General features: G+C 34.7%; 1 protein-coding gene across 1 annotated transcript in view; it reads right to left on the bottom strand.

The window, feature by feature from the left end:
* Nucleotides 1-80: 80 nt before the first annotated feature.
* LOC120352258 (rab GTPase-activating protein 1-like) overlaps nucleotides 81-16,003 on the bottom strand; it is a gene marked incomplete at its 5' end in the record, with an annotated part of 32,435 nt that continues 16,512 nt past the window's right edge. Inside the window, 4 exon segments of the mRNA XM_039432029.1 lie at nucleotides 81-401; nucleotides 2,457-2,582; nucleotides 4,694-4,879; nucleotides 7,588-7,832. Of these exon segments, the coding sequence (XP_039287963.1) occupies nucleotides 81-401; nucleotides 2,457-2,582; nucleotides 4,694-4,879; nucleotides 7,588-7,832 (878 nt within the window).

Here is a 16,003-nt window from a genome sequence, read left to right as displayed (position 1 = left end):
CAATAATAACATCTGTCGGTTGAATTACAGTGTTGCCAGATTGTGAAACCGTTAAAATCTTGGTAAGTTAACGGGAAAACTTAATCGGGATTAAAACTAACTGATTGATTGTTAATCAGCGTTAATATCCATATTTTACAGACGTACGTGCAACTGGCCCTTACTGATTTATTTTTTAATTTATCAGGAATAAATAAATGAAAAAAATAGCTTACCATGAGCAAAGCAATGGCGATCTGAAAGAGTGTTTCCATGCCTTGAAGGAGGAAAATGTCTATGATGTGGAAAACAAAGTAGAGGGGGAATCTGGCAGTGAACAGGGTGAGGAACCACTGAGAGGCGAACATGTGTGACTCCACACCTTTCTCGGCAAAATGCTTCCACAGCTGGGGTACTTGTTCCTACAAAGAAAAAAAAATGATTACCAATATCCATTCATTTATTCATCAACAAGTAATACCATGGTTTACTTTAGATAAAGGCTGGAACGCACAACTTGGCAACGTCGCAGTCAATCTCAGCTTCAGGCCGAGCAAATTGAATTCACTTAGGTAGACTCCCGTTTAACTACCAGCTTTATGCCCTTCATCAAATACCAATACTGAGAAATTCAATTCAATGATAGTAAAAAATATATAATATTAAATGATAGACTAATTTTAACTTTAGTTCTAGGAGTTTCAAAGCCTAGCTTGGCAATAAATTTCACTGTACTTACTTTCTGTATTTCCTATGAGCAATTTTAATGATCAAAAGTATTTCATTAATAGATGAAAGTATTGAAAAGTACCTTCTAAATGAAAGATAAAAATATGAAAGTCGAATATTGTTTTCTTTTTAAGAAACTTCTGAATTTAATGCATTCGCTTTTTGTGTATCTATAACTAACGATACACCGTAATGATAATCGATAGTTCAATAATATCTATCAAAGGGAATATTCTACTACCATTTAGTTTTTGTTTGTAATAATATCTATCAAATTATCAAGTACCCTACCCTTCATTATTATTTTTTCTTTTAAAAAAAGACTTGTTTCAACTCATCTTTTTTTATTTAGGAAAATTTAAATGAGATGGAACTAGTCGTGTTCTGGAAGAAAACAATACAAAGAGTACGGTACTTGAAGATTTATATCATGTTTTAATAGTTTAAGTAGCCTTATAAAGAGAAGTGATAATTCATATTAATAATGAATAGGTTACTGAAAGAATAAATTGCTGGAATACTCATTAACTCAATTATATTTAGGCATAGAAGTATACAACAAAATTCACAGAAGAATTGATATCCAATAGCAATAGTTTAATCTATCTTTACATATCTTTGTGGGTTTATAATCACATTATTGACATAAATTAAATACTTACTATCCCTACTAACAAATACAAATGGTTTCACAATATACAATAATACAAATGATTCTACGAAATCCAATTTTTCTAATGGTGTAATGAATCTATGCATATCAAATAAAGCATGGTCGGCCTGAACCACACGTTGCCATATTGAACATGTTCCGGCCTTCTATCTAAAGTAGGCTGTGGTAATACGCGTTTCAGAAAAATCATTAATATTCGTTCATTTATTGATTCAATAATTAGCATTTCAACAAAATGTAGTACACTGTAGCAACAAACTAACTCCAACTAAAGAAAAACATTCAAATTTGGAAGTTTGATACACAGTTTTCAAAATTGATTGGTGACAGAACGGGAATATAGACAGACATTATAGATATACTGGTCCTGAAAGTCTGTTGTTATTGGCGGTTGTAGATTGATTAACCTTCCGGCAGTCGCGCTGTTGTAAAAAGTACAACAGTGAAAGTATTTTTACTGAAAAAAACTATTGAATGGGGTGGTGTCAGTGAATGAGACACCTATGCATCCCAATACTTTCTCCCCATCACTCCACTGAGTTGCAGTATCAACCAAGCAATGGTTCAGTCTTTAGGTGCCATTTAGTCGCGACAGTGCATAAGTCGCACTGTGCATAAGATAGGGAAAGACTGTGTACGGCGACTGCAAACGAACCAATAACACAGAATTGATGGCTTTGCTTGATGTACCTTATTGGGCTATGAAATGGTAATCATCCAAATGTTCATAGGCGTAAAATAATCCAAGAAGATGGAGAAAGTAATTATACAATTAATATGTTTTGACAGTAAACAGAGTACATAACACTTGGAAAATTGGATGTTGTAAAAATTACAACACGCGACTGCTCGTGTGATTGAGAAGGGCACGACTACCGGAAGGTTAATATAATATGCTAATGGATTTGGAAATGTAAATGTTTCAGGATTGTTGAGAATACTTCTTGAGAAAACCAAAGAATTCAACAAATTTTTTTCAAACGTTCAGTACACAATTGGAGTAACATTGAAGTAAAATTTAAAAAATGTAATACTTGAAAAATATAATTACTAAACAAGTGTATGAGTATCATACCTCCATAAGTCGATTCAGTTGATACAGTCTTAGGTAAAGGCATTCAAAACCGTCCTTATAGAGGTCTCTCAGTCCGTAATCATACATTAGCTTCACAAGAACGCAAAACGTCTGCTCCTCTGGCATCTAAAACCAGTCAAAATAGACACAAAATACATAATAGATAACAAATATTATATACTGTACATACTATGTATAAAAATAGAGTACAAATAAACTCATACTCTGTTTTTTTTAAACTAGTAGTTCTGTGAACAGTAGACCTCACGCAGTATTCTCATCCACAAATACCTGATGTTAACTGTTTTAAATGTTAACAAAATCAGTTCACGTTTGATTATAGATTATATTAGATTGAACATAACTTATCATACACATGATGAACATTTGTGTGTTTGTCAACTTGCGTTCAATCTAATAGAATCTATAAGGATTAAGTTATTAACATTTTGTTAATAACTTTGGTGTAAACCCAGCTTAAAGATACATACCTCTTCAAAGTCTTTGATTGAAACTATAGACCTTATACAATTAATACAGTAATAGACTGGCTTCTCCACACATCTGTGTAATCACTTGTCAGCTGATTTATGATGAATAATTTTATTCTATAGCCTGATTTTTACTCTAATATTGGCGTATGAAGGAGGCTCCTTTTCCTTTATATTATCCTTGAAATGCAAAATTTTCAAAAACCTTGTATATACGTCGACGCGCAACTGAAAAAGGAACATACCTGTCAAATTTCATGAAAATCTATTACCGCGTTTCGCCGTAAATGCGCAACGTATAAACATATAAACATTTAAACATTAAGAGAAATGCCAAACCGTCGACTTGAATCTTAGACCTCACTTCGTTCTGTCAATAACTTTGAAATCATTCATACTAAAATCGAGAAACTCTACTAAATCTGAAAAATTTTAGATCGTATAGCCTACAGTAACTATATTACCCGCGAAAGCTCAAGATATTATATCGAATTAATCACGGAAATATGATTTAATAAGTAAAGGCCAGCGATTTTTCGTATAATTCACTATAAGCTGCATTAAAAAATATAAATATTCGAAATCTTCATGGCGGCGGCGGTAAAAAGCTTGAAAATATTTTACCGTAATTTATATATTATTGATTTCATAGAATGTTATATTCAATTGAGCCGCAAAAATATTTTAAAATAGATTATTGGAAGTTCGATCCAACAAATTGGATTAGGAAATACAATAAAATTGAAATTATCTTTCTGCATATTCATCTAGATCAGTGGGTACCAAAAAGTGGTCCGCGAAAGCTCTGGAAGCGGTCCGCGAGGAGCCCGAGGGAAGAAACATTGAAGTTTTAAGCGTTATTACTGTTATTTTAATCAACTTTATTGGTCTATATTGATGTATAATCGATTTCCTTTCGAAAATGTTATATCAAACTCATCGAAAGTTCAAAATATGTTTCCAATCGGTAAAAGAAGTGATAAGTTCCAAATTTTCAATGCAATAAGATAGAACTGTAGAGTTTGTTTGGAATCTTAATGGCGGATTTGCACCACGTGATCGAGCTAGCCAATCAGATGCGTGACAGTCAATGGTTATATTGTGGTTATAATATAGTTACTGTAGTATAGCCTATCTATACAGAGACATATGGGATCAGAGATCGCTGTCTGTATCTTAAACAGGGTCTTAAACATTATTTAAAATTAATAACAGTCAATGCAACAGAAAAATAATAGCCGTAATTGAATACCAAGAGAGGCATAGTATGAGCAATACCTACTATTACTTTACTATTACTATTACTAAGTAATAGTAGGTATTGGTATGAGAGACTACCAGCATCACATTGCTTCAAGAAAAACAACAAATAGTATTATCGGCTTGAGTTAACATAAAAATGTGGAACATAACCGCCCTATAAAATGTGATATTTTCTTATGCTATCTTTTCTGTATGGCTTCACTCAACGATTTTTTCTTCTGTTATTTGGTTCTTCGGTCAATAATTGCAGTAGCAGAAGTCTTTAGTTCTATTTATATACCTTTCATTGGATATTCGGACTAATTATTACCTAATATAATATTTCAGCAGTTGGTCAACTGTAATTTCTAATAAATCTTCTATCATAGAAGAGATAATTTTTAGATAGATTCTAAATATTGATATTTTCAGACAATATTTTAGTGTTTTATTATGAAGAGATAATCTGTGAAGTAAAATTTGTTTTCGAAAAGTATGACTTACATGTAAGAGAAGAGTTGCTGCAAGAAAGGATAGACCTTGACAGTATCCAACTTCTGTGTCGTATACGGCGTAGGCTCGGGAAATTCGGCTCAGGTTTTCCTGGCCGAGTCCAGGGTCCTTGAACTTCTCATGGGCGGGAAATGTCCTGTTTATGTCGCGCTTTATCACATTCTCATAGCTGCATTCCTGCAATTTATTATGAATACCATTACGTTAGACAAACTCTACGTTAGAGATCATATTATGAGCTAGCCACATCTCAACTAGGCTCAAGTCATGTTGTAAGAAGCGGAAAATTGTTGTAACTATATAATCAAAATATCTTTTTCCTACAGTTACCTTGAAAAGTGGCCATTTCTGCACTGATTACAGAACGCAAAGAATTACTTTTCCACTCTAGTGCGAGAAAAAATTTTTTCTGCACTCCAGATTTGCAACATGGCAGCACAAAATAGTTGGTGGGTTATATGGAGGATTAGCACGAAAACAAAAATTAGGTTGGTAACAATGACTGTGGTTACATTTAGATAAGAATCATTTCAATGGCTACCCTACATTTATGATAAAATCCCAATCTAGAAATCCAAAACAAGAATAATGTTCATCTAAATCATAATTAAATAATCATCGTTTACGAATTCTCATAATTTAATAATAAATAATAGTTCTTTTTCTATTGATAATTATTATTTCAACTGCAAGCAATGAGAAAAGTAGCAAATATACATTATAAAATTCGAATTTTGAGGTTAAATGATTACCGTTCGATATCCATATAAATAAAAAAACATAAGAATACTACAATAAATATTCTCTGTTGTCTATGTTATTTTTATAAATATTTTCCAGTTTACTTTGAGAATTTTTCTCGGTAATTTGAGCAAAAGTCTAAATTTCTGAATCCTGTTTCTGTAGTTTTTAGCTGGATGAAACAAACTTAGGTACGATTCTTCCCGCTAGGTCGCGCGCTTGTCGGTTCAGCCATCTTGTTGTGTTCAGCCATTTTGCAGCTCGGTTCAGCCAATCAGCTGTTGGCATGTATTTTGAATGCGAATTTTTTGTTCTATCTGTTTTTTTCTGATTCTTGGATGAATAAAAATGAGAACTTTGGCTGAGAATTTTCAACTTCAATTGGATTATTAATTTTTAAATGAATTAAGGTTGTTATTAATAACAGCATCACACACACAAACATTTGATGGATTTCAGCCATCATTTTACCCATAATCATTTAATCAACCACTTCTCATATTCAATGGTAACTGTAGGAAAAGTTTAATGTGAAATACGTGAGCAAAGTTCTCTGCTGCACTCAAGAAGCCATTCCGCCCTCGCCTACGGCTCGGGCGTAAACGTTTCTTTCGGTGCAGCAAACTGTCACTTTGTGCACTAGTTGCACTAATAACTATTGCATACAGAACAAAAACAGTTGCAAGATTCATAAAGTTAATTAAACTTTAACTCTTTAAATGCTTTGTTGTCAAGGTAATGATGACGGAATAAAGCTGCGTTCCCACGAGAAGTTAATACGAATGCTTTAACGTTTGTGAACACAGTTTCGTGATCCACACAGGTATTCGAACTTCGAAGGCGTGGGCCACACCAAGACGTGGACTGTTCAAAAATACTCACGCTCATCTTATAGATTCAGTTTACCTCAGAACAAACAAAACACCAGCCAGAAAAAATCTGGTGTGGCGCACTCACACAACTTTCCTAGCCGTTATGAAAATTGATCACCTGACGCTAGTGTTCACGCGCATCTCAAGTCTACTATTCAAAGATATGAGCCAGCTGTTGGATACAATAACGCTGGATACACACGAGATCTGCTATCTCTTCATAGTGAATGGTTTAATAGAACCATAACTCATTCATAACCCATAACTTAATTCAACAGTTAGCAACAGTTCGCAATTGAATAATTACATTTTCTCGAATTTCAAGCTTATTTCCAATTTTAGGTGAAAATGTCACTCAACATTAATTGCAGAGATTTTTATGCTCAATCTTTTCCACTCGATTTTTTTTTGTTTAAATTGTATCTGAAGCCTGATAATTGGGAATCTAAAATCAAACTTTGCATAGATGAGGCGGAGCTCCTGAGAATTTTACAGATATGGGACTAGTGGCAGTTGATAGAGCTTATCAATGACTATATTAGGTATAAATTTTATCAAAATCGTTAGAGCCGTTTTCAAGAAAACCGCAAAATAACCTGTTTTTGACAACATTTTCGCCATTTTATCCGCCATCTTCAATTACATGTGATCGAAATTGTTCGTGTCGGATCCTTATATTGTAAGGACCTTAAGTTCCAAATTTCAAGTCATTTCGTTAATTGGGAGATGAGATATCGTGTACATAGACACACACATACACTCACACACATACAGACTAATATCCAAAAACTACTTTTTTGGACTCAGGGGACCTTGAAACGTATAGAAATTTAGAAATTGGGGTACCTTAATTTTTTTCGGAAAGCAATACTTTCCTTACCTATGGTAATAGGGCAAGGAAAGTTAAAACACAAATAACTTGAGATGACTGCGGATAGGTCGTTTCATGTGGCTCTGTAGATAGACTGCAATTCTAAATTATGAAACAGTCCCAAACTGTTCCACAAGTCCACTGGTTTCATCATCTCTCACTGAGTACAGAGGGTAGTTGATGAAAGCTCTCTGATTGGCTGAATATCAAGAGAATGTTTGGCGTTCAGGAATCGGTGAATAATCGGAGAGCTTACTGCCCTGCCGCATCGGGACCTTGAAACGTATAGAAATTTAGAAATTGGTGTACCTCAATTTTTTTCGGAAAGCAATACTTTCCTTAGCTATGGTAATAGGGCAAGGAAAGTAAAATATAATGAATTGTTGGTTTAGTGAGCTGACCTTAGCGATGAGAGTCTTGTAAGTCTGCATCATGGGACTGTCGCTGTCACAGCCGGCCAACCTCTGCCACACCTCGCCTCGCAGTGCCTCGGGCACGCCCTGTCTGACGAGCGGGGGCAACTGGCGTGGCCGGGGGCAGGCGGACGATGTCCACTTGTCCAGCACCTCCTTCCAGGAGAGCAGCTCCACCTCCGTCACCTCTCGGCTCACCTCACCTGTACCTGATAGCAGCGGTTCGTCGCCGTCTGAAATTAACATCACACACATTAGAAAAAGGTAGAGGAATAGGAATACCGATAAAAATAGAATACATGGAAGAGTGTCTCAGTTCGTCGAGACTTCAGTTCATCGAGTTTTTTGAGTACATCATCAAAACCTAACATAATATGTTATACTATATTATAGTGCGGGTCCTGTAGCTTTGCCTATCGGCGGAGGGTTACTAGACTATAATACTACTCGTTCAAAAACATCGAACATTTTTACTTTCCTTTTCCTTTTTTACTATTACCAAGGAGCTTATGACATATATAGGCGCAAACAAATACATATTCAAAGAAAAATCTGGTCATCAAACCAATGTCAGATTGATACAATACTGTAAATACATTCAATTTTTACTTTCCTTGCCCTATTACCATAGGTAAGGAAAGTATTGCTTTCCAAAAAAATTAAGGTATCCCAATTTCTAAATTTCTATACGTTTCAAGGTCCCCTGAGTCAAAAAAATGGTTTTTGGGTATTGGTCGGTATGTGTGTGTGTATGAGTGTATGTGTGTCTGTGTACACGATATCTCATCTCCCAATTTACGGAATGAGTTGAAATTTTGAACTTAAGGTCCTTACAATATAAGGATCCGACACGAACAATTTCGAACAAATGCAATTCAAGATGGCGGCTAAAATGGCGAAAATGTTGTAAAAAAAGGGTTTTTGCAATTTTCTCGAAAACGGCTCCAACGATGTTGATCAAATTTATACCTAAAATAGTCATTTACAAGCTCTATCAACTGCTACAAGTCCCATATCCATGAAAATTTCAGGAGCTCCGCCCCATCTATGCAAAATTTGATTTTAGATTCCCAATTAATAGACTTCAGATACAATTTAAGCAAAAAATTTCAAGTGGAAAAGATTGAGTATAAAAATCTATACAATTAATGTTCAGTAACATTTTCACTTAAAATTGAAAATAAGCTCGAAATTCGAGAAAATGTAATTATTCAATTGTAAACTGTTGGCAACTGTTGATTCTATTAAATCATTCACTATGAAGAGATAGCAGACCTAGTGTGTCTCCAGCGTTATTGTCCTGGCTCAGATCTTTGAATAGTAGACTTGAGATACGCGCGAACACTAGCGTCAGGTGATCAATTTTCATAATGGCAAGGAAAGTTGTGTGAGTGCGCCATACCAGATTTTTGAAAATGTATCTTTCCATAAGCAACAGATGCTTTTTTGTATCTTCTCAAAAGCAACGTGTTGCATCCGAAAAGATACACAAGGAGCTTTTTGGAGTTACGTCCTTTTAACACAACACAGTTTACAGTCTGGGACCTGTATCTTTGTCTACCGGCTTATACATGAATATTTTCAGTGGAAGCCTATCAGTTGACATTCTTTCAACATGTTCTTTCGATTGTTGGTGATACGTTGCAACTCTCTCATTCATGAAGAAGCTCTGTAGGGAGCTTCCTCCATCTAGGGATCCAAGTACTCTGGAGTCTTATGTTTTTGGAAAAGTAGGAATACTACCCCGCGAACCATAACTTGCCTATATACCGTCATAGTCACGGAGGCAAAGCTACGAGACACGTACTATACAGACTCCTTAGACCAGTTCTATAACTGGTCCAAGACAGACTCAGCAGCGGCAACCGTCAGCTGATCGCAACCGAGTATCGATCAGCTGATTATATGCCGGTATAATTCAACTCACATCGTGAAATGTATGTGAATTTTTACAAAAAAATCTGGTGTGGTGCACTCACACAATTTTCGTTGCCGTTATGACGCTAGTGTTCCAGCGCATCTCAAGTCTACTTTTCTAAGATCTGAGCCAGCTGGTGACAGGACAATAGCGCTGCAGACACACGAAGTCTGCTATCTCTTCATAGTGAATGATTTAATAGAATCAACAGTTGCCAACAGTTTGCAATTTAATAATCTTATTATCTCGAATTTCGAGCTTATTTTCAATTTTAGGTGGAAATGCTATTGAACGTTAATTGTAGAGATTTTTATGCTCAATCTTTTCCACTTGAATTTTTTTGTTCAAATTGTATCTGAAGCCTGATAATTGGGAATCTAAAATCAAACTTTGCATAGATGGTGCAGTGCTCCTGAAATTTTTACAGATATTACACTTGTGGCAGTTGATAGAGCTTATCAATGACTTTTCTAGGTATGAATTTGATCAAAATCGTTGGAGCTGTTTTCGAGAAAATCACGAAAAACCCTGTTTTTGACAACATTTTCGCCATTTTAACCGCCATCTTGAATTGCATTTGATCGAAAATGTTCGTGTCGGATCCTTATAGTGTAAGGACCTTAAATTCCAAATTTCAAGTCATTCCGTTAATTGGGAGATGAGATATCGTGTACACAGACGCACATACACTCATACACACACACACACACACACACACACACACACACACACACACACACACACACACACACACACACACACACACACACACACACACACACACACATATAGACCAATACCCAAAAACCAGTTTTTTGGACTCAGGGGACCTTGAAACGTATAGAAATTTAGAAATGGGTACGCGCCACCTTAGTCCTCCGACACACCCAGAACCTGACAGGAGTGGACAGCGACTATCTCATCCATCGACACCGTACGCCAGCGACAGGGAAAGACTGTTTTGAAAGAGTCTCGAATTGGCGTGTGCGTTAGGCGCCAAAACCGGACACTTTTACATCCGTACAGAAACGACAAAGTCAGACACATCAAATCTCTGACACTTCAAAAACAAGACAGTCAGGTTATACTTCTTGGACGGACTGTACTACGCAGAGCTGACTGGTTTTCAAACAATGGTATTGTTCTGATGAATCCCCACATGTAGGCTATTCTTAACAAGACCATTGACAATTTATTTCTGAAACCTATCACTCTTTTCTATCCCTCTTCGTAGTAATATCAGTCGATGACTTATCTTGTAACTGTATAATTCCTATTTATCAGTCCTATATATATATTTTATAAGTCCTATATATCATTCCTATTTTGTGCAGTTGTCTCTCTTTTCTGCAGTTATTTGGAGCTTAAATAATAGAACTATTAGTAAATTTCTTGACACAAAACAAAAATAACTTCACTTAATAGGTCAATTGTCAAGATTAGTGAGTACACTGAAACTTCTCTATAATTCGTAGTTTTGTCATCAAAAACACTGTAATTAGTATTCCCATAAAGATAAATACACTAATATGCCATAGTAACTGATAACTCCAGTAATGAGTTCATCGAAAATTATGCTACAGTAACTAATAACTCCAGTGATGAGTAGACCGAAAATCACATCAACTGATGAAGTGAATTGGAAAAAAGGGTGTTGTGATTTATCATTAGTAAGCTGGAATATTAATTGCATGCAATTACCACAATTTACCCATTTATTCATAACAGCTAATGCTATTTAAGAATAATCACATATACTGTCCTTTATGCCCCGAATTCAGCTGATTAATATACAAATTTTACATCAACTCGCTTTCGTTAATGTCTGTCTGCCTGTCTAGGTATTGTTTGTTTCCAACATAGCCTATATGTATTAGATAATACAACTTGTGATAGCAATACCTTTAACGTTATAGTAATTGGTATTATTAGTTTAGGGATTTTGAATTCTGATTGTTAATTATTTACCCATACGGAGTGAACTTTAAAGTTCTATGGATTCACATATAATAATATAACTAGAGACACCCTTGGTTGAAGAACTCGCTCTTGAACAGTTGTATTGATCTCTGAAATCTTTTACAAGTATGTCAAATTAATATTTAACAATATTTTCTAATATTCATTCATAGAGGCTATATTATGAATTAATTATGGGCAAAGATGGGATCAGTATCAATGATATAATTTTCTCGTATTTTGTTTTATCAGCCTCGATATTGCAGAGCTTGATATATAATTCGTCACCCTCCAAAATTCGTATTAAATGCTTGGTCCCGTAAGCTACAAATTATATAGGTTCTACTGTGTTGAATGTAGTCTAGGCCTACTGGAGGGTTAATTACTCGAACATTGAGAATTTTGAATATAATAAAATTATTCAGTATTGTTTTTCATTTTGAATGTCATTTTCAATACTGGAAGATATACAGTTATCATTTCCCAAAATAGCGGGAAAATGTTATTTTTTCATGATAATATTTTGATGATTGATTTTTCTACGTTTCAACGACGGGATTTGCTTTTGTCTGTATATGTATGTTGGCATGTTTGTAAATTAGCTTTTGATGATTACAGCTTGGCAATGCTCTCGGTTTTATTTATAACAGGTAATATTGTCATCGTCAATACACGCCAATCAGTCATTGGATGTTTTTCCGATGTCCGAAGGGCTAATTGAAGTGACATATTGACAATGAGATCTGTTTATAAATGCTGTACGAGGTCTACTGTTCACAGAACTACTAGCTACAAGTATTCAACTGCAGAAGTCGGAAATAGACATTTCATTTTACTCATGGAAGACACCCACCCTTATCTATCTACTTCACGTCTATGAAGATAACAATATCAAAGAAACAGAGTTGAAAGTACAAAGATATAGAGATGGGAATTTAGAAGTGAATGAATTGCTATAATTCAATTACTCAGGTATATTAAAACTGACTACTTTAGCATTTACCTGATTAATATTACCGCAATCATTATGTTTTAAATTCAAATTTGCGTTGCGTTGCTGTCACTCGGCTGCTGTCTGCACAATTTTCTCGAATCATGCAATAACTTCAAAAAAATGACGTCAACAAACTTGGTGACTCAACACATCTGTCTCGTTTTCGGCAAACAATCGGCAAACTCTCTCGATCAGCTGTTTTCAACTGACGATGAAAAACTCTCTTGATCAACTGTTTTCAACTGACGACGGAAAACTCTCTCAGTCAGCTGCTACTCGGTTGATGAATATTATTACCGTACCTAATCATTTTTAAGTTCCCTCAGTGAGTTATCCTAAACATGAGTCCTAATCCAAATGATGATTCTCGTATCACAAACTCTATATTTCAAACTTAATCAAAATCGTTAGAGCCGTTTTCGATTTCCATCAGACATACAAACAAACTAACAAACAGAAATTGAATACGATGATAAATACGTCTATAGTAACATCCATATGGGAACGTCTGTTATAGTAGACTGCACAAAACTAATCCGATGTTAGTTGGAAGAGCTGAGTACCTCCTCACCCCTTACCATAAACTTTGCCAATTCTTCAGGTGTACTGTATTATGAAAATATCAATATTAATTTTTACTTATAATCAGCTGCCTAGGGGGCCTAGGCCCCCCTCAAGGATCAGATAAATAATGAAAATGCGGGTCTATCTACACGAATCCTCAGAGTCTCATAATGATTTAATACTTTTCTTTATCAGCAGTAGTATAATTCCTTCTACAGTATCAACAATGTAGCAAAATTGCCTTGAAAGTATGGGTAGAGAGTAATAAATAATATATTTTTCTCTGTGGTATAATTTGAATACAGAATGGGTACACTTATTGATCAGAGCACAATAAGTGAGTTATTGAATAAATTTCAATGTGAGAATTAACAAGTTGCAAGATGTCACAGTGAAAGCAAAAGAAAGGGCACAATCAGACAATCAAAAATGTATGTAAAGGGTTGTTGAGAATTTAGGAAACAGCTTGATGTATCTTTAGCTTTCTAACTGGGAGTTATTTTCCAATTAGAATATGATCCACAATGAAATTGTTGAAATTGTCATTGTAAAAGAAAAATTTTTCTTTTTCCATGATTTTTAAGAAATCTGTTTCAGTGTATTCCTACTCTAGGGCCTCTCTGTAGACCCATATTTCTAATAAATATTCCATGATTGAATTCAATAACTAATAATGTATATGTTTGTATTGATACTTCAATCACATTTGTATAAAATTGGAAAAAATGAAGCATATAATAACATCTTCTAATGTAACATTTATGTGGAAAAACCCAGGTCCCTCTATCCTTTGGGGGTATATTCCTCCCCCCCAATACCCCTTGATTTTTACCCCCCCCCTTTAGCAGTTTGGTGAAATGGCACCACTGAAGTTGAATGAAATCAACTTGGTAATTGTATGGCAAGATTACGATACTTATGAGCTCTACTTAGAAATGGTTGAAATTGTCATTGTAAAAGAAAAATTTTTCTTTTTCCATGATTTTTAAGAAATCTGTTTGTGAAACAAGATAATTGTACTGGAATGTAATAAACTGTGATATTTTCATGATTATATAAAAGCAATTAAGCCATTCATTTCAATCATTGAGAGAAAAACCAATAAGATGCTCATATTATCTCCTCAAAACTTAATACATTAACAATACACTACCGGTAATTCACGTGTAAATAATACTGATGTGGTCGATTTCAATGAACATTAAATGAAATGTTTGTTTTCTTCTAAATGTCTATACCTGAGCATTCTGTTAATTTCGAACAGAGATCACTTTTACGAAGTTTTCTCAGATGATGCAGCAATCACTGAGGAATATCCAACACATAACTCAATAATCCAGGAGAGAGTCATCTAAAATTAAAACTATTAGTGCAATATTGCTAAATTATTAGTGTTTTTAAATAAATTATTAATCCTATAAATGTCTCTTAATTAAATGATAAGTTATTGAGTTCCAAATATTATAATATTTTTCGCATTCCCATTTTTCTTTTTTTTTTATATTTGAATCGCTTCATTTGGGTCACTCGTTGTTTAGTCGAATATAGTATTTAATAGTATTATTCAGGTATATCTATCACATAAATCTCTCTCAGCAGCTACTATATAAACGCTTAAAATAGGTTGCTAGGGAACGATAATGATAAGAATATGTGATGAATAATCTATCCTGTTCTAGGCGAGCAATATTTCTGTATCACAGATATCCAAAAACTTCAACACTAAAATGTGAATATCTTTGAAACGGTTTGATATATTTATGAGCGATTTCCACCATTCATTGTCTCTTGAAATTCTTTATTATTCGAATCTTGTATTAAAACCTTCCCATAGAAAATTTTTGATTCAATGTGGCGGAACGAAGATGGCAGACCAAAATTATTTTGAAGCTACCTATAGAATTTTTTTCAATTTGAATAAAATCCCAGTGGAGCCCACTGTTATATTATCTTTGGAAAAGGAACATTAAGCTGTTTTCCTATTAATATTACGCTGTAGGCCTACGTGAATCCATAGGACTTCATAGGTTTCTCCGTATGGTTAAATGATTCAGAATCAGAATTCAAATTTTGTTAAATCAATAATACCAACGACATAGCAACTGCCATCACAATTTGTATCATTATATTACGCGTATGCTACTGAAGGATAATAGTCAGGCAGACACACAGGAGCAAGTTATTTTGTCTCATGCAGTACTTTCAATGTTACTTTTATATCCTGAAAAAGGACGAAGAAGTGAGTAAAATATTTTGTTGTTCAACGAACTTGACCTGTAAAAAGGTTCGAAGAGTGCGTGTTCAAAATTTGAAGCTGATCGATCAACTCTTTCTAAAGTTATTGTAGTGCATTCAAACAAACAAGCAAACCCACAGACTGGCAACAACTTTGAACTTGAGTAAAAAGTAAGAACTTGCTAACGCTCGTTCAACAAATATTATTGAGAGAACAACGGGCGATATTATCAAGTTGGGAGCACATAACTTGAAGGAGTAAAATATTTCAGTGTAGGGGATTGTGTATTTCACAAGAGAGTGTGGTTCTGAGGGATATAGGCCTATAGTGAGAAAGTGAAGAAGTGAGGATTTAATTGAATTGCAGTTTTAGTTTTTTTTTGCACGGCCGGCCCTCTCTCACATTCAGCCATTAACCCTCCAGTACGATGCTACATCAACTATATTATACAATCCTACTCGGTGGAATGGGGAATTCACAATATTACAAGCAAGAGTTGATAGTAATGAATATTATTGACACAAAGAAATTTACAAATCTAGACATGGGAAAGTCAAATTCAAGAAAGGTTGTAGATAATTATGTCTGAAGCATTGTATGAAATAATAACAAAACCCTGAGGGGTTTTGAAGAAAGGAGAGCATTAGCACACAACCGGGTAAGAGAGAGAGTTAGAGAGAGAGAGAGAGAGAGAGAGAGAGAGAGAGAGAGAGAGAGAGAGAGAGAGAATGAG

This window comes from Nilaparvata lugens, chromosome 7, assembly GCF_014356525.2.
Source record: "Nilaparvata lugens isolate BPH chromosome 7, ASM1435652v1, whole genome shotgun sequence".
Classification (NCBI taxonomy): domain Eukaryota; kingdom Metazoa; phylum Arthropoda; class Insecta; order Hemiptera; family Delphacidae; genus Nilaparvata; species Nilaparvata lugens.
Note: the sequence above shows the minus strand (reverse complement) of the source record. Positions and strands in the feature narration are given on the sequence as shown.